At 40.7% G+C, this 26,504-nt stretch overlaps 1 protein-coding gene across 2 annotated transcripts in view; it reads left to right on the top strand.

Moving 5' to 3' along the window:
* Positions 1 to 26,504, top strand: part of SLC35F2 (solute carrier family 35 member F2) — a 176,838-nt gene that overhangs the window by 91,771 nt on the left and 58,563 nt on the right. The window contains exon 1 of one of the 2 annotated variants that reach the window (XM_045836558.1): positions 18,517 to 18,982. The exons of the other annotated variant lie outside the window; for it this stretch is intronic. Coding sequence (XP_045692514.1) covers positions 18,876 to 18,982 — 107 coding nt within the window. The 5' untranslated portion in view covers positions 18,517 to 18,875. Of the gene's footprint in view, positions 1 to 18,516; positions 18,983 to 26,504 lie in introns of those variants that run through there. 2 annotated transcript variants of the gene reach the window in all.

The raw sequence follows: 26,504 nt of genomic DNA, 5'->3' as shown, positions 1-26,504 counted from the left end.
TCATGGCTGCGCACTTGATCTCCATCCTTCCTTCCTAGCACTTCATTTCCTCCCCATGAGCTTTCCTGGTTAGCAAAGGCTGGAAACATAAAAATTAGATTTCCAGATTATTTTGTGGATGTGTTAAAAAAAAACTTTAGTATGGACATTTTCAAACATTTACAAAAGTAGAAAGACTAGTATATTGGACCCTGCATATCTATGCATCATCCAGCTTCAATAGTTATCAACATTTTGCCAGTCTTGTTCCATCTATCCCCTCCACTTTTTTTTTTAATTTTTAAAAACAAATCTTGGCCCTGGCTGGCATAGCTCAGTGGATTGAGCACGGGCTGCGAACCAAAGTGTCGCAGGTTCGATTCCCAGTCAGGGTACATGCCTGGGTTGCAGGCCACGGCCCCCAGCAACCGCACATTGATGTTTCTCTCTCTCTCTCTTTCTCCCTCGCTTCCCTCTCTAAAAATAAATAAATAAAATCTTTAAAAAAACCAAACAAACAAAAAAACAAATCTTAAGATGTCATTTCTTTGTACTTATAAGTATTTCAGAAGGTTTCTCTAACTGATAAGTACCTTGAAAATATGACAACAGCTAATCTCTTACAAGATGTATATGATCAAGATGTGAAAGGTAGAGGGGAGGTGGAGGTCATCTGTCTGTAACTTCTACTGTTGGGCATGGGTGGTGAAAACACTGAGTTTATTTGCAACAGCAGTCCGGTGTCTAACGGCTACTATTGGCCAATGAAAAGTCAGTACACTTTCTGAAATGAATGATCTTTATCATCAAGGAGATATAGGGTTGCTGTTAGCAATACAGGGGGAAAAAAGAGTTTTTCTGGAATCTAGGAAGTCCTCTGGGTTGCCTCTTATGTGCCATGCCAATGATAAAATTTAATGGAAAACTAAGCTACCTAATGCAGGCAGGACTCCTCAGGGAAGGAGCAACATCCTATACTTAGATAGCCTTGACTGCATGTCATCTACTGTTCTAAGCATTTCACATACATCAACCTATCTAATTCTCACAGTCACCCATGATGGAGACACTTTCATTTTCTTTGTTTTACAGATGAGCATACTGAGGCACAGAGAAATTAAATAACCTGACCAAGTCACAGAATTCATAAGTAGCCAGAACTGGGCTTCAAATCCAGAAAACATAACTCCAGATTTAAGACCTTAACAACTGCATTTTAGCAGTTATTAGTTTGGATCATCCTACCAGGTAAGATCCAAACCAGCTTAACTTCTAACAGGGAACGTGGAATGAGTAATTAAGAAGGAAATTACGAATACCAACTACGGTTTTAGGACCTGTAACAGAAATAGGACCTGTAGTAGCAACCCAGACTTTTTTCCTTTTGATATTACACATTGTTGCAGACACCTTTGGTGTTCTCTGATTTCAGCTGCAATTGTTGTGAATAGTTCCCTTGGTAGACAATTCCATCGCTTGCTGATATTGTCTCCCTTCAAGTGTTTCTCTGTTTTCCTGCTCAGGGTCTTCTCTGAAGTTGTGGGAGTTTGCCCAGCGCATGCACAGGGCAGCCCAGAAAGGGAGATACATGAACACACTGGGGCAACTCTCTATCCTGGGGGATTGGAGTTGTGGGATAAATGCCCCCTTCCATCCTTCAGAGGGATAACTTGGAGTTGCATTTGATCTGTTCTTCAGAGGAGTCCCAGTAGAACCAGCTCTAGTTTCCCCTAGTAGTAACCAGCTAAATAATGGGTACTTCATTATATTTCCTTCTTTCCTGTCTCACACACCCAACTCTTTCATCCTTCCTTTGTGGGATCAGCACCCAAATAAATACATGCACCCATGTCCTTGTCTTGGGTATAATATTTATACACCTGAACCAATTTTCATCATTTTTTCTTCTTCCTTTTTCCTTATTTGTATAGGGTGTGTTGTCAGTGGTTAACTTTGTAATTTAGCCCACTGCTTATAAAACATGATGGCAGGATTGGGATTCAACCAGATGAAGATTGAACATCACCCAGAGATGGATGCAGTGATCCTTGAGAATTTGAATATATCCTTCTTGTGAGAGATTTAGCATGTCTTTTTATTAGGAAGGGAAATTGCATCATATTAGGTAGAAGCAGGTTGTTTTTGCTCTTTCCATTGTTTAGAAGTTTATGTATGGCTATGGAGTAGCCAAAGGGTTGAATTATGGGCAACATAATTCATAATTCAACCTGATTTCCAATCCAAAAATGTTACAAACTGCACATTTAAGACTCTCTTGTATTTATGATTATTGTTGTGATATAGTTTCCACAAATTAAGTGCATTTGTTATGCTTTAAAGGTGGAAGTGAGGCAAAGTCCATGTGTCCATCACTTGTAGAATTTTCTGCTACCTACTGTAGTGGGGGTGTTGTTTTTTTCTTCATTTTTTAGCTTTGCTGGTAACAAGAGGCAAGGTGTTGGGCATCTGACAGGCAGGAAGTGAGTTCACAGTTCCCATGTGTAGCATCAGGGACTTTGTGATCCATTATGGTTTCTACACTATGTTCCAGAGGCAGCCTTGGATTCTCCACCTTCTGACTGTGGCAGAGGCTGCAGCTCCCCTGGTGGGCTAATTCTATGGTGCTGTTCTTTCTAGATGTTCTTTTTAGAAAACATTTGAAAACTCCAAATGTTTTCTTTGTAAGCACCTAATTCTCCCATTTATATCCTTTTATGTTTAAAATAGTTCCTAGTTACTTTTTTTTTTTTTTGCAACTAAACCCTGACTGAAAAAATTAGAATAGGACATGTCTCTGTATGGTATCATCTCAGGGTTCGGACCTGAGACCTGTGCACTCTGTGAGACCTGCCCTGAGATGTTACCTGGTTCCCTTTATGATTTGTATTCTCTACTAAAATAAAAGCTCTCATTAAGAATGTTTAGGTCTGGCGGCATATAGAGATAACCTTTTTCAGCACCCACATCTTACTCTATTTTACTGTATGTACTATGTTTTTTTGTCTAGTTTCCTTTTTATCTACTTTTTAAATTTTAGTATAATTAAAGTGCATATAAAAGTGTAGTTCTGTGAATTTTTATATATGTCTATACCACATAACCACTACTCAGGTCAAGATACAAACATTTTTAGTAACCCAGAGGGCTTCTTTGTTTTCTCTCCCAGTTGATATCTCCCTATGGTGTTTTAGTTTCTTAGGGCTGCCATAACAGATTACTTCAAGCAGAGTGTCTTAAACTACAGAAATTTGTTCTTTCATAGTTCTGGAAGCTAAGAGTTCAACATCAAGTTATTGGTAAGGTTGGTTCCTTCTAGAGGCTCTGGGGGAGAAAATGATCTCTCTCTCTCTCTTAGCTTCTGGCAGCTGCCAGCAATCCTTGGAGCTCATTATCCTGTAGCTGTATCACTCTAATCTCTGCCGTCCTCCTCAGATGTCATTTTCCTTCTATGTCTCTGTTCTCCAAAGGACATCAGTCATTGGATTAGGGCTTACCCTAATCCAGTATGACCTTACCCAACTTGATTACACCTTCAAAGTCCCTACTTCCAAATAAGGTCACAGTCACAGGTACCTGACTTAGACCTTCAACCTATGTTTTGGAGGGGGCACAGTTCAACTCATAACACCAAAAGTAACCACTATTCTATTCCTATTATAATAGAGTAGTTTTACTTTTTTGAACTTCTTGAAATACATATAAGTGAAAGCACAGAGTAGTTCAGGCTATTTTCACTCCATATATATCTGTGAGATTCATCCCATACTGTTTTACATATCAGCACCCTTTTCCCCCTCCAGTGCAACATAGTGCTTCACTGTAGATACTTATATACACTACTGTTGATGGACAATTACATGTTTTCCACCTTGGAGGTACTAGAATCTGTTTTTATTCACAGAACACTTTTAACACCAAATGGGTAGATTTTCCATACCAATGACCCATTAAGCCACTCTCCATCTACCCACAGGGTATCCTACAGTTCAATTCAATTCTGATACTAACTACCTGGAGTTAGCACAAATCCCACAGGTTAATGGCTCACAAGAGTCCCCCCCATACCCCCACCCCACTTCAGATGCCAATTGCAAGGCTGGGCCACCTGGACTTCTGACCAGCCAGCTCTAAAGTCAAGGAGTTCCCATAATGCCCTTGGGTTTTTATAATTTATAAGAAGGGTTCACAAATCTCAGAAGGAGTTTAGTTACTATTATTAGTTTGTTACAAAAGATAAAACTCAGGAACAGCCAAATAGAGGAGATGCATAGAGCAAGGTATGAGAGGCAGGTGGGCATAGAGCTTCCATGTTCTCTGGGTGCATCACCCTCCAAGAACCTCCTTGTGATCACCAAACTGGAACATCACTGTCTTAGTGTTTTTATGGAGGTTCTATTATGGAGCTACTGTTGATTAAATCACTACCCATTGGTCATATACTAAATTTCCTGATCCTCTCTTGTCCCTGGAAGTCAGAGGGTAAAGCTAAGAGTTCCAACTCTCTAATCAAGCTGTTGGTCTCTCTAGTAATCAGACCCCATCTTCCAAGATTCATCACATTGGCATAAACTCAGATATGGTCTAAACAAAAGATGTTCCTCTAATCCCATTACTCAGGAAGTTTTAAGAATTTTAGGAGCTCTGTGCTAGGAATTGGGACCAAATATGTATTTCTTATTACATCATCATATTATAGGGATATTATTGATAAAGATGCTATGAACATTCTTATATATGCCATTGATGCAAATATGTATTCATTTTCCCTTGGGTTTATAATAGAATTGGGGTATGCACATGTTCAGCTTTAGCAGATATGTGAGGGGAGACCCCCCCAAAACCTAGAATTTATTTGTAAAAAAATTGTGTGTTTATTCTTACATGTTTAAACTTTAGTCACCTTCAAAGTAATGTCCATTTGATGCAGTACACCTGTCGAGATGTTGTTTTCCACTGCTCAAAACAGTTTTTGAACTTGTCAATTTTGATGCCTTTTAATGTTTCTACTGTGTTTTGTTTCACCTCTTCCATATTGGCAAAACATTTCCCTTGGACGACTTTTTTCACCCAGGGAAACAAAAAAAAGTCGCTCAGGGTGAGATTGGGTGAATAGGGAGGGTGGGGCATGGAGGTCATACAGTTTTGGGCCAAAAACTGCCAAACAGTCAGTGTGATGTGGGCAGGTGGACTTGTAAATCACCCATCATGAAATGGGCAAATGTGTTGAGTCTTCAAAAAAAAAATTCACTGATGCTGAACACAGCCTCTCATAACACCATCAGGTGGTACAGATACACATGGATTACTAGAACACTCACCTACCTGGGGAAGCCTGTACTACAAGGAGCTTGTCCTCCAGAAGATACTTCCAGTTTTTTGGGGGGTCCCTCCTCATGCAGTTTCCTGAAGCGGTTGTACTTAATCATATTCCCACCAGCAGTATATGAAAGTTTTAGTAGTTTTACATCCTCATCAATGTTTTTATTGTTGTTTTAAAAAGTTAGCAGTTCTGTTGGATCTGGAGTGGAATGTATTTGCATTTCCTTAATGAATAATGATAGTATTTTATATTTGTGCATCATTTGGATATCTTATCTTATGAAGTGCCTGTAAAAATATATGCCTGCTCTTTAGTTGGGTTGTCTTTTTCTCTTGATTTGTAGGAGTTGTTTTTTTTAAAGATTTTATTTGTTTACTTATTAAGATATTTATTTATTTATTTTTAGAGAGGGAATGGAGGGAGAAAGAGAGAGAGAGACAAACATCAATATGCGGTTGCTGGGGGTCATGGCCTGCAACCCAGGCATGTGCCCTGACTGGGAATCGAACCTGAGACACTTTGGTTCACAGACCACGCTCAATCCACTGAGCTATGCCAGCCAGGACTTGTAGGAATTTTAATTTACTGTGGATTTCAGTATTTTGTCTGATACATATAAGTATTGTAAATATCTTCTCCCCAAAAATAGTCTGTTGCTATTTTTTTTTCTTAAATTATTTCAGTGGTTCAATACATTCATGTTATAGATTAAGTAAATGCAGTGTTCCATTTCAGGTACTGTTGCCAATTAGAGTCCCTAAATGGCCCTACAAATTAAATAAATAAAACAAAGAATACAAAATCATTTAAAATCCATTGCTGAGATGGTAAGAAAGTAGCACCTCTGCAGAGGCCTCTAAACAAAGTGCACTCAGAGATCCTGGGAACTAAGGAGATGCTAAATCCAGCTTTTGCCCTGAAGATTTTTGCTAAATCTTGAAGAATATGAACCTCTGCTTTGAAGATCAGTTACCTCTTTTGGTGCAGATGTTAAGGTTCGGGCATGCCTAAAATGAAGGGCCGAGTGATAAATCTTCTGTATAAAGCTGGAGGCCCAGAGAACTATAGTTGAAAAATGAGAGTGAAAGAAAAATGAATCCCATATGCTGAAGGGATCAGAAAAGAGAGTTGACTGTCTTGAAACTGAGTGTTGGTGGGGTTGATATGCAGTACACCTGTCGAGATGTTGTAGATTGTAGATTTGAAGATTAAGAATGTAAACAAAAGCCCGGAGATAACCTTTTTTTAAAAAAGAAATTTATAGAGAGTTTATTCAGATAATGATTTTTAAACTAGGAAACATAGTCCCTTGGTATGAATTGAGAATAGGTTTAAAAATGGATGGGATGGGGAATGGTTTATAAAGGCAAAAGTTGTGAGGAGCTAATGATCAAAGAGATGGGTTTCTAGGGAAAAAATGACCATAAACTTACATTTGTTTGTTTTCTGACTGGTGGGGCTAACTGGACTTTCAATGGTTGGCTGATTCAGTGATCAAACAAGTGAGGTTGTGATGTGAGAACAATGGGTAATACGTGATGAAGCATTTATCAAGTCCTGGTTTCAGTCTGGGCCTGTAGAACAAAAAGGCTGTCTTTGATCACCTTCATAGTACAGTGAATATTATTTAACAACAATGCAAGGAGTACAGTTTATCAAATAGTACTGTCAGCACAGTGGGGCTGCTGGCTCTGCAGGCAGATCCAGAGCCCAATAGGGCAAAGTTATGTTCTGCAAGCAGCTGCAGAGCCCAACCTGTAAAAATTCAAATATTGGGCCACAAATTATGAAATTAAAGTTCTTATAAGTCCTCAATAACACAAACTGGCCCTTATGAGTTTCACAGTTCTAAATAATGCTATTTGTGTGACTAAAAAAATCTCCAGTATAGAATTTAATTTAAAGTGATCCCAGTTTGATAGATGCAATCTAGATATCAAAATATTCACAGATACTTCTGGTCAAGATGGAGGCATAGGTAAACATGCTTTGCCTCCTTTCACAACTATGAAAAAAATTACAACTAGATTACAAAACAAATATCATACAGAACCATCAGAAAATCAAGTAGTATGGAAGTCAGACAACCAAGGATTTAAAGAAGCCATATTCATTCAGATGGATAGGAGAGGTGGAGACCCAGAGATGGGGGGTGGAGAGGCATATGGACACAGAGATGTGATGGAACAGGTGGTTCCACATTCACCTGTAGTGGATAAAAATTGGGAGGGATACCTTGGGAGTGAGGAATCCCAGTCCCAGTCCAGACCCCATAGTCCAGAGTTCCAGTGCCAGCAAAATAAATCCCCATAACTTCTGGCTGTAAAAACCAGTGGGGGTTGGGGCAGTGGAAGAAACTACCTGATTTTCAGGAGACTCCTCTTAAAGGGCCCACATGGACTTAGGACTTATGCAGACCCAACTCTCTAGGATTCAGCACTAGGGCAGCAGCTGGAATATGGGGAGAAAGTTAAGTGACTGGAAACAGGGTGAGTGCTGGGAGATAGCTTCCTCCTGGGCAAACCTCCAGAAGCCAGGCAGCAGCATTGTCTCCTTTCTGAGCCCTCCCCCCACACAGAGCCACAAAGTAGTGAAACAGGTTGCCTCACCCTGGTGATTACCTAAGGCTCTGCCCTACACAATTTATAGGAGCCTTTTCTATAGTAGGCCATGCTACCAAGACAGGGAGTCAAAGCAGCTCTACTTAATACACAAAAATGAACACAGAGAGGCTGTCAAGTAGAGGAGACAAAGAAACATGGCCAAAGAAAGAACAGAACAAAACTCCAGAAAAAGAACAAAACTCCAGGAAAAAAACTAAATGAAATGGAGATAACCAACCTATTTTCAGATGTAGAGTTCAAAACACTTGTTATCAGGATGCTCAAAGAACCCATTGAGTATGGCAATAGCATAAAAAAGACCAAGGCAGAAATGAATGTTACACCAAGTAAAATAAAGAAAAGTCTATAGGGAGCCAACAGTGGAGGGGATGAAGCTGAGATTCAAATCAACGATTTGGAACATACGGAAGAAAGAAGCATTCAATCCGAATAGCAAGAAGAAGAAAAAAATTTTAAATGAGGATAGTCTAAGGAGCCTCTGGGACATCTCCAAATATACTAACATCTGGATCATAGGAATGCCAGAAGGAGAAGAGAAAGAGCAAGAAATTGAAAACTTACTTGAGAAAATAATGAAAGAAAATTTCCCTATTTGGTGAAGGAAATAGACACACAAGTCCAGGAAGCACAGAGAATCCCAAACAAGTTGGACCCAATGAGGACCACACCAAGACACATCATAATTAAAATGCCAAAAGTTAAAGATAAAGAGAGAATCTTAAAAGCACCAAGAGAAAAGCAGATAGTTACCTGCAAAGGAGTTTCCATAAGACTGTCAGCTGATTTCTCCAAAGAAACTTTGCAGATTACAAGGGACTGGCAAGAAGTATTGAAAGTGATGAAAAGCAAGGACCTACAACCAACATTACTCTATCCAGCAAAGCTATCATTTAGAATGGGAGGACAGATAAAGTGCTTCCCAGGCAAGGTAAAGCTAAATGAATTCATTGTCACCAAGCCATTATTACATGAAATGTTAAAGGGATTTATTTAAGAAAAAGAAGAAGATCAAAACTATGAACATTAAAATGGTAGCAAATTCACAACTATCAACAACTAAATCTAAAAAACAAACTAAGCAGACAACCAAAACAGGAACAGAATTATAGATATGGAGATCATTTGGAGGGTTATCAGCTGGGAGGGAAAGAGGGACAATGGGGGAAAAGGTTAGGGGTTAAGATGCATAAATTGTTAGGTACAAAATAGACAGGGGGAGGTTAAGAATAGTATAGAAAATGGAGAAGCCAAAGAACTTATATGTATAACCCATAGACATGAACTAAGTGAGGGGAATTGTTTGAGGGAATGGGGTACCAGGTAGAGGTGGACAAATAGTAAAATTGTGACAACTGTAATAGCATAATCAAAAATATACTTTGAAATATTCACAGATAATATTTCAAAGGAAAGAACAGTTTGAAGAAAAAAGCCATTAGTGAGAAAAGATAGAATCAATGAACAGCAGAAATAGGTCTATAAAAATTTCAGCTTTTAGAATTTTAAGACAGAATATAAAATAACTTTGTATAGTGTTTAAAGAAATAACAGTGAAGCTTGAAAATATGAGAAGGAAACAAAGATAGATTTGCAAAATAACCTCTAAGAAATAATTTAAATGAAAATTTCAAAATTGGTTTAAACCACCATTAAAACACAATTAAAAAGAGAAGATAGAGTTGAAGTAATTATCCCAGATAAGTTCAAAGACAAAGATATGGAAAATGTGAAAGAAATGAAGAGAGATGGGGGAGAGAATAAGAATGTCTCATCTATGTTTAAAAGGTGCTCTTAAAGAAAATAATAGAGGGGATAAAAAAAAGGGCAGTCTCCAAAAAGATAATGGCTAAATATTTTTTTAATTATTGAAAAATATCTTTTTTTTTAATTTATTTATTTTTAGGGAGGGAAAGGGGGGAGAGAGAGAGAGAGAGAGAGAGAGAGAGAGAGAAACATCAATGTGCGGTTGCTGGGGGTTATGGCCTGCAACCCAGGAATGTACCCTGGCTGGGAATCGAACCTGGGACACTTTGGTTCCCAGCCTGCGCTCAATCCACTGAGCTACGCCAGCCAGGGCTGAAAAATATCTTTAGATCCAGGAAGCCCAACAAAGCCAAACAAATCCCATGCAAAAAACCTAGACACATCATAATGAAATGTACAACCCTCTCTCTACCCCCTTGAAAAAAGGGAAGTTAGGAAGAAGTAGCCGTAGGAGAGTCAGGTCACCTACAAAGAAATGGTAATTAGATGGCTGGGTGACTCTCAGTTTCAACAGTGAAGACAGAAAAAATATATTCAAAGCAGCGAGGAAATATTATTCAGTCTAAACTTCTACACCCACCAGAGCTATCTTAAAAAACAAAGAGGGTAAAATAAAGATATTTTCAGAGACAAAAATAGACTTTACCATCAAAAGATATCCTCTAGGAAGTTCTAAAAATCTAACCCATGTAGAAAGAAAATAAACTCCCAGTGGAGATCTGGCTACATAACTTTTGGATCTCAGTGCAAGGCGCCCAAAATTCAGGGGCTTTCATTAAAAAAAAAAAAAACTATTAAGAATTTCAAGATGGCAACAGCAGAGCATGAAATCAAGCATGGGTCCCTTCTGAGCAGGTGTCCTATGTCACCCACCCATGAATCTGATCCTAGGTACGTCTAAACAATCAACTGTATGAAACAATAATAAATTTACCTACTTTGCGGGAGAGAAAAAGCAAGTGAGAATTAAATTACTAGACAACAGCATATAATTTGGAGGAATTATTAGGGCTCAGGTATTCTAAGGTTCTTGTATTATTTGGGAAGAGAATGAAGACAAATTTTAACTTTGTTAAGTTTGCATGTTAGAATAGGTAGGGCAACCATAAAAGAATAGACATAGTGTATATAACTTTCGAATAAGTAGAGGAGAAAAAAATGTAGCTAATCCAAAAAGAAGGCAAGAAAGTACCATGAAGTGAGACAAGTTGAATGAAAACACATACTTTTTAGTATAAATTAAATCCAAATATTCCAGTAATCACTCTATAGGTAAAGAGACAAAACTATAATGAAAAGACAAAGATTGTCAAGTTGAAAATTGAAACAAAATCCAGCTATATGCTGTCTTAAGAGATGTATAAACATCGTTATTGTACAGCAAATGTGTCTGTATAATGTGTCTGAAAGGCAACAAATCGGGTGAAAATACCCCAGGTCAATACTAACTACATAAAGAGAAGCTACAGATGATATTGATATAGTAGCATCAGGAAAAAACTGACTGTATCACAAAAAGTATTGCCATAGGTAGAGTCTCAGTTCATGATAATAACATATTCAATTCATTGAAAAGAAGTAAAAACTTAATTTTTTGTCCTCACTCAAGGACATTTTTTTTCTTTGCCCTCAGAGAGAGATGAAGGGAGAGAGAGAGATGAAGGGAGAGAGATAAACATCAATATGAGAGGGAAACATCAATTGATTGGTTGCCTCCTGTACGTGCCAAAACTGGAGATCAAACCCACCACCCAGGTATGTGCCCTGACTGGAATTTGAACCTATAATCCTTTAGTTACAGGACAACACTCCAACCAACTGAGCCACACCAGCCAGGGCAATAACAATGTAAAAGTACTAAGTACTTACTAAGAAAAAAATTAAAATATACAAAGCATATATTGGCAAATCTGCAAGGAGAAACCGACAAAGCCCCCATCACAGAGGGATTGTTGAACGCACTGGTTCTCACACTTGAGCATGCATCAGAACCCAAGGAAGGCTTGCTAAACATAGTTTGTTGGCCCCACCTTCAGAGTTTCTGATTTAATAGGCTGAAGGTGGAGTCTCAACATTCCACTTCTAACAAGTTCTGAAGTGCTGTTGATGTTTATGGTTTCAGAACAACATTTTTAGAAACACCAGTTTAACAAATGTTTTAATAATTGATAGATTAAACACACAAAAAATCAGTAGGAGATGGAATATTTGAAGAGCACCATTATTAAGCTTGATCTAATGGATGTATTAAAACATTTGAGAATACATATTATTTTAAACACACGTGAAACATTTATGAAAATCGACCATGCACTAGGTCTTAAAGCTAGTCTTGGCAAATTTCAGAGTGTTGGCACCATCTAGGCTACATTATTATGCAATTAAGTTAGAAATCAATTATAGAAAAATAACTAAAAACATGCTTACATATTAAGGGATATCTTAACAACTCATGGGCAAAGAAGAAATTACGATGAAAAGATGGAAGGCAGGGTAAAAGCATCTTTTGTGTCTAGCATCTTTCAAAGTCACATGGCTCATGTGACTTTCACTGAGCTTTAGTTTACTTACCTGAAAAAAATAGTGCTAATACGTTAATAAGTGTTAATAAGCCTAGCATTTTAGAAAGCACATGTGGCAGACTATATTTTTTAATGACAGCTGCAACAGTATCTTCTATTTCTCGTGCTCCCTTCCATGTGACTCTGCCACATCTCCACTGTGATGTGGGGGTTCTTAGTTTATTGGGGCTGCTGAAACAAATGACCATAGATGTGTGCCTTAAACAGCAAACATTTAGCTTTTGCAAATCTGGAAGTTGGAAATATGAAATCTGGGTAACGGCATGGTTAGGTCTGGCGAGAGCCTTCTCCTGGGTGGTGGATGGCCAACTTCTCATTGTATCCTCGAGTGGTGGAAGAAAGAGTGACCTAGCTCACTGGCTTCTCAGAGTGTTCAACTCTCATGCCCTATAACTTCACAAAGTTCCCACCTCCAAATATCATCACATTTTGGGAATTAGATTTCAACCTATGAACTTTGGAGGGTCCCATATATTCAGTCCATAATGGGGTCTCCCCTTGAATCTGGAAGGGCTTGTGATTATGGTAAAGAGGGTGCTATGTGACTTCTAAAGCTAAGTTATGAAAAGAGATACTAAGGGGAAAAAAGCAGTCTGCAACATTTTGAAGTTGGACTGACACTCAGATTCTAGGCCATATTTTTTTCTTACTGAACATCTTAAGAGTACCATCCTCACACAGGATTGCTCTGAGACCATGATGAAATGAGACAAAGCAAGACCACTTCATAATTTTATCTAAACTTAAAACAAGGTCACTGTGCCACCCACAAAATGCCAGCTCTCCTCCTCTTGGTAAAATGAGTGAGGGCTACTTCTTTACCAATTGCAATTTTATCCTCACCTTGTTCTGCTCTCCATGTAGGTAAGACAGTTGGGATACCCATCAGAATTGCATCCAATCTGATAGCATTCAATCTGGACAATCCATCCCTCCTTCCCCAAACCCTTCCTCAAATAACTCAGTCAAAGCCCAAATCCTATAATAGGTTCTTTCTAACGTGCTCTTCCTTAGCCTATAGTTCTCCCAGGGGATTTGTTCTCCCTCACTGCAAGGAGTAACACATTCAATTTATTTAACCACATGTATATTCATGAAAGTCTGACTAGAAGACATCAACAAAACTACATTTTGTCTTTTTTCTTAGACCACTTGCTTGGGAGTGGAGGTTTAGGAGGGAAACCAGTTTCCATGTAAGCAGACCAACTTCCCTAAAATCACCATGTTGTGAGGACTAAGTGGAGAGAGAGATGCTGGTCAGCCCCTAGATGCTCCTCGAGTGGTGGAAGAAAGAGTGACCTAGCTCACTGGCTTCTCAGAGTGTTCAACTCTCATGCCCTATAACTTCACAAAGTTCCCACCTCCAAATATCCCCCTGCCCCTGGACTTCCGGCTTCAGCTACCTTCTGACTGCAACTGCGTAAAAGATCTTGAGCCAGATCTCCTAGCCAGGACCTTCTAAATTTCTGACCCACAGACACCACAGGAGATAATAAAATGATTATTGTTGGAAGCCACTAAAACTTTGGGTGATTTGATACATTCAGTCGATAACTGGAACAGTACTGAAAATGTTTATAAAACATCTGGCACAGAGGGTGCTTAATAAGTGGTAGCTACCTTCTGGTACTTGTAAGAAGGTTATTATGTACAAAATCTCCAACATCTAAATCATTTTTTTCCAGTAAATTTCAGTAAATTTGTGGATTGGTGCCTATGGATTCAGTCAATTTATTTTAATCCTGATACCAAAATAATGTAGACTGACCAGTTATCCTCAGTGAAGGGATGAACTTATTTTGGAGCAATGCTAGAATATTACTACCATTGCTACTTAAAAAAATTAAATCCACAAAATTATTGGTTGCTTACTATGTGCAAAGCATTGATTTAGGCAAGGGAATATATTAGGAACCTTTATGAAGCTTATATTGTAAAGAGGATACAATAAGCAATGATCGATAAATAAAGAATTAAGAATATATGTAATATGTCAGATGGTGAAGTGTTCTGAGGAGAAAAAGCAGGGAAGGAGAGAAATAGTACTGGTAAGGCACTAGGGGAATTGCATTTTCCCGTTTTAATAGGCTGATCAAAATGTTTTATTGAAAAAAAGTCCTTCCTTGACAAGGGGCCATTTGAGCAGAGACTTGAAGGAGGTGAAGGAGCAAGTCATGAGGACGCTTGGGAGAAGAGTGTTCCAGGCGGAAAGAAGAACAATATAGAGGCCTAAGATAGGAGTGTACCTGGTCTGTCTGATGAGCTGAGTTGAGGCCAGTGTGGCTGAATTACAGAGATCAAGGGGGAATAAAAGAGATGGGGTCACAGAGGCCACAAGGGACCAGACCACATATTCTCTTACAGGTCATTGGAAAGACTTTAACTTTTATTCTGACGTATTTTAAAAGACAGTATTGAACAGATGAGTGCCATGATCTGACTTGTATATTAAAAGGCTTACACTAACTGCTGGGCAGAGAACAGACTGTTGAGAGAGAGTTTATCCCAATAGTCCAGTTAAGCAATGATGGTGATTTGAACCTGGGCAGTGGGAGTAAAAGTGGTAAGAACGGCCCACTGGTATTTTTTGAGGGTTTTCTGTTTAGAAAATATTACCTGTAATTTTGTTCATAACTTTAGAATCCACGTATAGTGGCAGACTATATTTCCTGGCTCCTTTTTCCTGTGGGGGCGATACGCTGAATCTAACATGTTTTGAATAAGGATTAATGTGATTTAACTGCATATTAATGTATCTTAACTGCTTATTTTTCAAATTGCAGAAGTAGAATATGCCCATAGTAAGAACACGAAATGAAGATGTATAAGGCCATTTCTTCTCTGTATTCCTCTCCTCACTATTCCCATCACTCCCATGACCTAAGCTAATATCTGTAGCCTGCTCTGTATTCTTCCACACCCTTCTTGTTGCTCATATAAACACAGGGAAGCATAAAGATACGCATATAAATATACGTACATATAAAGATACTTAGTTACTTAGTTGGGGTTTTTACTGAAATGGAATCATGTTATAAAATTATTCTGCAACTCTCTAACTTTTTTTCACTTGACAATATATCATGAGTTCTACACATTAGTGTATGTACATCTGCTTTTGTTTTCTATCCCTGCTATAACAAATTACCACTAACATAATGACAAAACAAATTTATTCTCTTACAATTCTGGAGATCAGATGTCTGAAATGTTTTACTGGGCTACAAGCTAAGGCTACAGTTTGGAAGGCTACTTCCTTTTCGAGGCTCTGAGCTTCTAGTGGCTGTCTTTATTCCTTGGCTTGTGGCGCCTCCTCCATCTTCACATTGCAACACCCTGGTCTCTGCTTCCATCATCGTATCACCTTCCCCCTCTGCTTCTTTCCCTCTTATATTATGGCCAATCACATAATTCAGATAGTTTCCCTCCTCTCAAGGCATATGATGTAATAACATCCGCAAAACTCCTTTAGCTATACAGTCACCCCCTTTATCCATGGAGATATGTTTCAAGAGCCCCATTGATACCTAAAACTGTGGAGGGTACCAAACCCTATACATACTGTGTTTTTTTTTCCTATACATACGTACTTTTTGACTTACAGAAAGCACTTTACGGCTTCTTTTTGGCATATCGGAATTGTCAGCATCATTACTCTTGTACTTTGGGGCCATTAAATAAACTAAGAGTTACTTGAACATAAGCACTGAGATACAGCACGAGTCCTTCTGATAACTGAGAACTAAATGGGGGACAGGTCGTAGATACAGCACTGATACTGTGGACAAAGGGATGATTCACAATTTAAAATTTATGAAGTGTTCATTTCTGGAATTTTCCATTTAAGATATTTGGACCATGGGTAACTATGGGTAACTGAAACTGTGGAAAGTGAAACCATGGATAAGGGGAGACTACTGTGTAAAGGAACATTCTCAGGTTCTAGGGATTAAGAACTGGATATTTTTGGGGTGACATTATTCAGTTTTCCACATCTAAATCCATTTTTTAATTGCATGTATTTATACAAAATACACACTTTTACATAAAAGGAACCTATCAGACATGCTGGAGTGTTTTAAGTCAAGTTTTCTTCTTTTTCTTTCTGTATTCCTTAAATTTTTAAAGACTTACCTACACTATTCCCCATGCTCACTAACCACATACATATTGTGGAATCAAAAACAAACCTGATTTAGGTAAGGAGAGACTTTATTTGAAAGGATTGCAAGGGGTGTGTGTGTGTGTGTGTGTGTGTGTGTGTGTGTGTGTGTGGGTGTGGTGGTGATGGTGGTGGGGTTATTGCAATAGGAACTTGGAGAATGTTCCCTGCCTGTGGGGAGTGGAATGAAAGGGTTGCTAGACTGCATAGTAGAGCAGGGAATGTTTTACCCTGAGGCAAACATATTCACAGGGGGGGCCTGTTAAGAAAGGGTTATATGCTGGCTCAGGCCACACTGGATACAAGTTCCCAGGCCTGGGAGAAGAAGGGGAATTTAACCAGTTTGGTTTAGGAGCATTTTGTTCCTATTAGTCAGGGGGGATAGGTAGTTCAGCTAATAATTTATGAGGCAAGGGTCTGGCCTTATCCTAGGTGACAAAGAGAGTACCCCTGGGTTTTATACGAGTCACATGGGGAATGGTGTTTCTTTGCAGTATGCCACTTACAACAGACTTGGGCATGAGAGAGAGAGAGAGAGAGCGGGAGCTTCAGGCTGGTTCCTTGGTCGTGAGGGGTTTTATCTGGAGGACTCAGAGGAGGATCTCAATAGAATCTGTATCAGCTTCCCAGGTGTGCAGGTGTGTCCCCTCATGGTTTTGGTGTCCAGTGATTGGTCTTGATGTTAGCCATGACGTTTCCCCAGCTGGTCTTCCTGTTTTTCTGCGCCTGAAGCTGAAGCATGCCTAGACGTTATCTCTATAAGGCTTAATGCTTAAGGGAGTAGTCGTGCAAGGTCTTGTGTGGGAATCATATGAGGGTATTCTTCAATTCCATTTGTTTCTCCTCTAAGGAGGTCTGCTGCATCACTGGCGACATGCCAGGGAAGAAAGGCCAGGGGAGGGTCTAAACCACATGACCAGCAATATGCTGGGGAAAGAAAGGTCACCCTGGATAAGGTCCCACCTTTTAATTGTCTGTTGCTAGGCTCCTGGGGCCTTCCACCCTGGTGACCTTCTGTACCTGGCCTGTTGCTCCTACTCTGCTCCAGCCTGGTTAACTGCCTACTACAGAAGTTTTCTTAACCATCACTGTTTTCCAGGGGCACAGTGCTCAGGTAAAATTCAACATCAACAATGTACAAGGTTTAATGGGCTGTTGGCTTTCTAAAAATGAGATCATATTAAATATACTTACTTTTCTGCATCTTGCCTTTTTACTCAAAAATAACTTAGAAAATTCCTTTCAAGGCCTGGTATAGCTCTTTTGCATTCTTTTCAATGTTGTCATGGTGTTTCACAATGAGGTTGTACTGTACATACTATTCAGTTAGCCCTCTATAATTTTCTGGGTCCCCCCATATCACTTCAACAATTACAAAAAAAATCATTTCACTTAGAATTTAGGGTTCCTGTAGCTGCTGAACTTGGGGTTTCCAAAGCTGCACTTCATTTTTTTCAAAATTTATTTTCTTTCTTAGAATCTCCTCACTGAACTGTCAACCCATTTGAAGTTACATTTGTTATAATTCTTCCTCATCTCCATGCCCTGCCCTTTTGCCCAACAAGGTAGTTGGGAGTAAAAATGACCCCAATACCTTTCCTTTGGTCTCCCTGATCTCTTTTCCGGAAGCAGGAGTCTCCCAGGCCCACAGAAGCCCTGCCAGTTCTCATGGGAACTTTTGGACCCCGGCTGCTGGTCCCTCCTGGTCCACAGAAGCCCCGAGGGGAAGACTTGGCCCGGGCCTCGGGGTCTCGGGGCTGAGCGCCTCGTCCCTGTGGCGCCCGCGGGGTGTCTCCCAGATACACTGAAAAGCAAACTGAACATATAGTGAGGAAGCAGACACACCACAAAGACCTGTTTTCAGGATCCTTTCAAGAATGTACCCACGTTTTTCGAGGAAAAGAAACGTACTAAAGCGTCCTCAGTTCCTTTAGATGGAAAATATGTAAATATGTTTTCTAAATTAGTCAGAGGGAGGGAGTCTGGGAGATCGAGGGAGTAGCCAGCCGGTTCTTTCCAGTTAGTAAAGTTCTGGCAGCTGCTAAATCAAGGTTTCTTAAGTTGGGACGTGCGGGCTTTACCTCGTATCACCTCATTTGCTCATTTTTAATAAGGGACCATAAAAACTTGAAACGCAGATTGGGTGTCACCCAACACGGAGGCTCGACAGCTAAGGCGGAAAAAAAGCGCCCTTTCTCCTCCCGCCCCCGCGGAGGTGCCAGGTTGCAATCTACAAATGTATTCCTGTCCAGCCCCAGGGGCTTGACAGTTAATGATTTGCCGCAGAAGGAGCCCGCTGGAGAAGCCGTGGAGAGGACCCGGCGGCGCGGGAGCGCGGGCACAGGGGCCGAGCTGAGTCCCCGCCGGCCGGCAGGCGCCGCCTCCCGTCTTCCGGGCCCCGGCACTTCGGGGGGTTCCGGGCTCCGGAGACCGCAGACGCCCCGATGGAGGTAGTCTCGCCTTCCTCGGGCGCTCCGCCGCCGCAGGCGCAGGGAGCGAGGGGCGCAGTCGCTGGCCTGCTGCGCAGGATAAAAGGCAAACTCTTCACCTGGTGAGTGGAAGGGGTGGCGGGAGCGGGCGGGAGCTGCGCCCAGACCGGCTCACACGTGGCTAGGAGCGCTCGGCCCGGCTGCCGGCAGCCGGGGAGAGGCGGCGGTGCACGGACTTTGGAACTGGTTCAGGCGACTCAACATGTGCGCCAAGGATGGAGCTCTTTACCTGGCTTTGTACAGCTCTTGGGGTTCCTCCCTCGGCCCCTTCTTGGAGGTCGGGGGCGTGTATATCGGAAGATTAGGGGAAATTCACCCTGTTGGCACTGTCAGACAGGTCCCGGTGGCCTACCAGCGGGGAGGGGGAGAAGTACCCAGCGATGCTGTGAAGGAGGGGTGCCCACCCTTGGGGTTGGCAGGTGGGTGAGCTCCTCCTGTTGGCGCCAGCTCCTCCTGTTGGCGCCAGCGCCCCTGGTCCTTCTGCAGCAGAGCACGTCTGACAGGGCCCGGGATTCACCACTAACAGATGAGTTCACCCAAGTGAGAAATCTGGGTTAAGTTTTGTGGTGCCGCCCGGAGGTAGTCTAGAGCCTGCCTCCTTCCCGGGCCTGGGGCCTGAGCCAGGCGACACGGCCACCAATGGGCTGGGGTCCAGGGAAGCCTTCTTGTAGTGCCACTGGGCTCTGTGAGAAATAGAAATGCGTTTAAGGAATTGATAGCGATTCTGAGACAGAGAAAGCATTTCTGGGGCTACTGGAGGACTGGAATACTGGAAATAGAAATCACTCAGGATCTAAATAATGAAAGCCAACATTGATTTAGCATTCACTGTGCCAAGTCCTGTGCTTAGTTAGCAATATAAATGGTTAATATAAGCTAATCCTTATCACTTCATGAGACCCCACTGTTCTTACACCCACTTTGCAGATGGAGAAGTAATAAACAAGGCTAAACTATTTGCCTGAGGCCATGAGATGACCTGTAAGGAATGGTGTAGCTCAAGCAGTCTAAACTGCAGCTTTAACCATTCCTGCCCACTGTTACTTCTCATGAAACAGGCATTTGATTTTTTTTCAGATTAAACAAAGAGAATTTCTCTTTAAAGACTGTGAAAACTATGTTCTGAAAAGCCATACCATTTTTTGAAACTAGATCAATAATGGCATATGTATTTTTGTCATATGTAAATAAGTATAGTGTTAAATAGATGGATGTGTTTAAAGAGGAAAGCTGGCCAAAAATCACCTGTATCATGCAGCTGTGTAAGTCCTGAAAAATTTAACCACAAGTCCTCAGCTGAGAGGCAGTGTAGTGTAAATGGCTAAGGCCACAGATATTGGATTCCAGTCCTGTCTGTGCTGCTTATCAGCTTAGTGACCTTGGGGAAGTCACTTAACTTCTCTGCCCCATTTTTCTTTTTCTTTTTAAAAAGATTTTATGTGTTTATTTTTAGAGAGAGGGGAGGGGAGGAAGAAAGAGAGGGTGTGAAACATCATCATTGTATGATTGCCTTTCACGTGGCCCCCACTGGGGACCTGGCCTGCAACCCAGGCAAGTGTCCTGACTGGGAAGCGAACTGGTGATGCTTTGGTTCGCAGTCTGTGCTCAATCCACTGAGCCACACCAGCCAGGGTCACAGTTTTCTTATTTTTTCTTTCTTTCTCTCTCTCTCTTTTAATTGTTGTTCAAGTACACTTGTCTCCAGTCCCCCCCGCCCCCACTCCCCTCTTGTTTGTAAAATGGAGATAATAACAGTACCTACTTTGGGGATGTTGTGAAGATTAAGTGGCTGACTATGCAGGAGTGGGCAGACAGCTGGCTCATGCTACTACATGTTTCATCATCAGCTCTCCATTCCTTGGTGATGGGAAAATGTGGTGTTGCCCCAGGAGATGCCAGCAGCCCTGATGTTGGGAGAGACAATATGGCAGATGTCATTTAAGGACGATGTAACAAGGATTAGCATTGATTTTTTTTCTCTTAGTATTCTAATATTTATTTATTCATTTAACTTTAAAGATTTTATTTATTTATTTATTTTTAGAGAGAGAGGAAGGAAGGGAGAGAGGGAGAGAAACATCAATGCACTAGAGACACATCAATCAGTTGCCTGTTGCAGGACCCCAACAGGGCACCTGGCCTGCAACCCAGGCATATGCCCTGATCAGGAAGTGAACCAGTGACCCTTTGGTTCACAGGCTAATGCTCAATTCACTGAGCCACACCAGCCAGGACTTAATATTCTAAAATTTTAAAAATCCTGGTATGTTTTACAATCAGGAGTATCTAATAGCTACCTAAATATGAGATTTCTTCTGTCTCTGAACATACTTTTATGGTATCTCCCTTGTGGATCTTTACTTTCTTCCTTGTGTAATAACTATTTGTGGGTGTCTTACATTGCTGATAAGGAAAGTGCTTAACAGCAGAATTGTCTTTTTCATTTTTTATTTCTTAGCATATTGATGAGTGAATGAATGAATGAGGGATGACAAAAGCTCTTGAGGCTTCTTTTCCCTCCTGCCATACACTTTTCCCTTTATTGATGTTTATTCATTCTGAGAGGCTTGGGTTGGAGCTTTTTCTGTTGTTGTTGTTGGCAGAGATCTTCACTTCAATAAGGGTGTCAGTCTTATCTCTGGCAACAGTCCAGATGATAGGGGAACTCAAGAGTTAAAGACTTTAGCTTCAATCATAGTTGACAGGCTTAAGTGATTAATGCATATGGAAAGCTGTTATTCCAGCAACTGGAATGCATGACCACATGACTCCAGGGGGCCTGGGTATCTGAGCCATTGTGTTCCAGGGAGGGAATGTCTGTGACACAGGGAAGGAGTTGTTGATGAACAGATAAAGAAGTACTAGGAAAATCATTGTAGCTCCTGTGCAATTAATCATTTTTTCCAAACTGCTTACCTACCTTTTCTTCTCCTTATAAAAAGATCAGCTCGAGATGAGATTTTAAGATGGTTTTTGAGGGTACATAACCCACTGTCTCCTCAGATTGCTGGCATCTGAATAAAGCGCCCATAAAGATTCTATCCTTGTCTCTACTTATTGGTTCTGGTAGTGACAGCACGAACACCGACTTTTCTGGTTTCACAGACTTTTGGATTCTGGTTCATATTTTCTCCATGTCTTACCCATCAAGGAGAAAAGTGAATTTTACCAGATATCCAGTACTCCTTATACTCAGTATTTTAAACTCTCAGTGTTAAAACTCATCTCCTAAATTTGAGTTTAGCTCCATGAGTCACCAACCCTGGCGAGGGAACCATGGGGGAACAGAGAGAGATTGGTGAGTTAGATGTATTATTATCACATGGATAAGATATAGAGGGATAGTTTGTGACCACACAGTTCTTCTACTTTTTACACCAAAAGTGGGTAGGAATAGCCCTTTGGCAACTTGGTCCTAAAAATAGGGGAAAAGTTTGGGGCCTAGAGCTGGTTCTGTTTTCATTATGAGAAGGATATATTCTAGGTAACCCCAAATGCTAATATTCCTGCCTTACTAGCACAGAGATAACTTTTCTCTATGATTAAGAATATCAGATCACTCATTCAATAAAAGTTTATGAGTAATTACTATGTGCCAGACATTCATAATAATGAACACTATATGTTTCCAGATGGACTTTGCATATAATTTTGTCTTTTGTCATTTATTGCTATCAATTCAAATGACAAACACTGTAGGAGGAGGATATGTGTTTCCAGGAATACCTGAAGATTTATTTAATTGTATGCCATCTAGCAGTTTACATTGTAATACATTATTCTGGTTCATATCTAAAAATGCATATTCCTTATGGTGACTATCAAGTTTATATCTCTAGCAAAAATCTTTAGTTATTATTTGATATATTTACCCTTTCCCAATGAATAGACAGTAAGTGTTTTGAGGGCATAAATTTTATCCAGTTCTTTTTGTAGCACTGTACAGGACACGTGTTCATTCATTCATTTGTTCTTTCATTTGCTAAACCTTGAGTATTTATCATGTTCTAGGTTCTAGACTAGTCCTGGGCTACAAAGATGAATAGACTTTGGTCCTGCTCCTAGGAGAGCTCATGGTTAAATTATGGTAAGAGGTTATCATAAGTACATTAGAGGTGAGGCCAAAATACAGGTAGCATGAGGGCAGAGATGCAGTCCCCTAGGGTGAGGTAGGGTTGGGGAGCTCAACAAGGTGATAAGGATTCTGAAGCATGAATAAAAGTTTTCCAGGTGGACTAGGTGAGGAAAGGGCAGTCAGCCTTGGAGGTGCTAGAGAATTTTATGGAAGGAACTGCAAGTAGCTTGTTATGAGGGGGCACGGGCTTGTGGAGGAAAGAACAATAGTAGCTGGTCAATGTACACATGTACTCCTTGTTATTGTCTAGCAAAGACTCTGCCCTTTGATTCCTTCTTTCTGTTCACTTTCCTGTTTCAAAGGTTGAGCCCAGAAATTTTTGAAGGAGTCATTTAGTGGTGTTTAACTGTACAGCCCTCATCTGTTTATTCAGCAAACATCTATGGAAATCTCACTGTATGGACAGCACAGTCCTAAGCTGGCGTGTAGCCCTGCTGAAGGTTACTGTTCTGCAGTGTTATTTAAGCAAAGATGGAAGTCGAGGGACTTTTTGTAGCCTGTTCAAGTGGAGGCTTGGGAAAATCTAGATCATACCAGTCTCCAAAATATCTCCTCCCTTCTCCCTTTTATTTGTGTAATTATTTCCTTAACATCTGCCTCTTCTACTAGACTCCAGGAGGTACAGAATCTTTAGTATTGATCAGTCTGTTTTTAAAAAAAAACTTTTGGTTTCTTTTTTTAAAGATCTTTATTTATTTGTTTTTTAGAGTGAAGAAAAGGGAGGAAGAAAAAGAGGGAGAGGAATATCAGTGTGTGGTTACCTCTCATGTGTCCCCCCACCAGGGACCTTGCCCACAACCGAGGCATGTTCCCTGACTGTGAATTGAACAGGCAATCCTTTGGTTCGCACGCCAGTGCTCAATCCACTGAGCCACACCAGCCAGGGCTGATCAGTCTGGTCTACTCTGTCAACCACAGCATTTACCTTGCAATAGATGCACAATGAATATTAGATAATTGAATGAATGAATTGAATGAGTGAATGAATAATTGAATTTGGAATGAATGAATTACAAATAGGAATTTTTATAATAGATCTCATCTTTTATTTATTTATTAATTTATTTACACTGCCCTTTCACATTTATTTTACTGAGAGATTTCAAAGCTAACAAATCCTTAGATTATAATGTGCTCAATCAAATCAGTAAATTTTAATGTCTAACATTATGCTTTGCAGGTGAATACATTGTAACATGTTCTATTACAGCTCTAATTTTAAATTAGTAAGGTAAATTTGATAATCTTTCAGTATAATAGCTTTTACAAGTAATAGTTTTATTAGTCTCTAAGAGTGATCATTTCACAATGTATATAAATAGTGAATCATTATGTTGTATACATGAAGCTAATATAACTTTATGTTAATTATACTTCAGTTAAAAATGAACTCATTGGTAAATAAAAACAAAGTTTTCCTTGAAACTATAGCCATTTTACTCATTAGTGCTCTTATAAATACTTTTGAAAAAGAGTCACTATTTCCAGGCTAAATTTGATAATCTCTTTTTTAAAATTAAGTTTTTTATTCAGTACTGTGTCACTCGGTCATGTTGTTTTGTTCATCTAGTCCAGCATTTCCCCAATGCAGCTTTACCAGCATTTTGGACTGAATGATTCTTGCTGTGGGGGCCTGTCCTGTACCTTGTAGGGTATAGAAGCATCCCTGGCCTTTACCCACTAGCTACCAGACTACCCCTGACCCCTCACCTTTGAGTTGTGACAAGCAAAAATCTCTTCAGACATTGTCAAATACCTCTTCAGGGGAAAAAATCACTCCTGGTTGAGAACCACTGATGTAGCCCATTGTTTCTAACTAACTGCTGCAGACAATTCTGTGCCTCTGTGGCACTCTAGTGATGGACACCCAGGTAGTTTTCAGCTCCTAGTGTTACGGGACAGGGGTCTAGCCCTGGGTGGGTTTGCCTAGGGATGGCTGGTAGTGTGTGGGTTCTTATCTTTGTGTAGGAAAGATTTCACAACATTGATTACTTCTCCAGGTGTGCCCTTTCAGGGTCATGGTCTCCACTGATTGGTCAGCACCAGGGCAGGGGGTCCTTAGTCATTGTAGTTGGTCGTGGGGTCACTCACCTGGTTTTGTTGCTTTTCTGGGCCTGGAGCTGAAATACAACTGAGGCCTAGATGTTATTTCTAAGGAGGTGACCCTCTGTATCTGCCTGTAAATTGCTCAGCCAGTTTCCTCAGCTATCCGTCTCAGGTTCCCCATTCTACTTGCCAAACAGGTTTCCTAGCTTCTTACTGTCCTGCTGTACCAGCCTCCACAAGCAACACTGTGGTGAGCATTCTCGTGCATGTACCCTTATGTCCTCGGGGTGAGCCAATGGCCAGGCCCAGTTCTGAGTCCCTCCAGATGACTTTAAGTAGAAGGGAGGGGTGAACTCCAGGATGCAGAATCCTTGGGCATCACAGAACCACTGTTGATTGCATTGCCCGGTGCCCCTTCATTAGTCTATGCTACGACCATGGCTTTATCCGCAGCTGCTCTGGAAGAAGGAGTAGGCATTCTTTCTAGGCTTTAGCCCATTAGTGTTAAGAGCTTGGAGGTGGTGGGTGGATTCCTAGCTGGACAACCTGAGCATTTTTAATAACTTCTCGACACAGCAGAGAATTGTTAAAGGGATAGTCAGTAATTGTACCCATGGAATGTAGGAGAAAGGTAAGGGCAGAACTTTAGAACCTCTTTTCCAACCTGCACTCCACTGGTCCTTGGACTGTTCTCTGCCCCAGGCTATAGTCCTCTCCCCTCTACCAACCGGACCAGTTCTAGACAACCTTTGGATTTTTGCTGCTTATCTTTGATCCTTTCTTCTGGTTGATTCAGAGGAAAATGAAATGGCTGCCAGTTCTTATCCCCCATCTCTACAGCACTTCCAGTACAGTTTGGAGTTCACTCTGCCTCTAATCCCTATTGTCACTACTGAAATTCAGGCTTTTTTGACTTCTCATTAGAATCTTGTCATAGCTTCTGTCCATGCCTCCAAATCGTCTCATTAACCTGAAACCAGAGTGATGCCAAACAAAAGTAAAGGGTAGCAATAGCTGCCATCAAATGATAATTCACCCTTATCATTTGGGGCATCCTAAATGATATGGGGCATCTAGGATGTAATGCCCCATATGGGGCATCCTAGTCACATTCCATCAGTCCTTTGACAATCCTATGCAAATAGCTTTCTTGGTTCTTTTGACAGCCGGGTAAGGAACATGCCATAGGGCACATGGCTGGTAAGAGGCTGAGCTGAGACAGCTCCTTTGATTCTAAAGACCAGACCCACTTTACTGTTTCAGAAATCTCACTGCTTCTTGTTCAGACTAAAACATTTCCGCTTCCTCCCATCACCTGTACTAGTGGCTAGCTAACTGGGGAAGCTCTCTGGGTTTCCTGGAGGTTCCTTAGGGTCCATTATGGAGGCAAGTTGGGAAATAGT

Source organism: Phyllostomus hastatus, unplaced genomic scaffold (genome assembly GCF_019186645.2).
Source record: "Phyllostomus hastatus isolate PE091 unplaced genomic scaffold, TTU_PhHast_1.1 phas_contig_113, whole genome shotgun sequence".
Lineage (NCBI taxonomy): Eukaryota > Metazoa > Chordata > Mammalia > Chiroptera > Phyllostomidae > Phyllostomus > Phyllostomus hastatus.
This window is presented reverse-complemented; position numbering and strand designations above follow the sequence as displayed.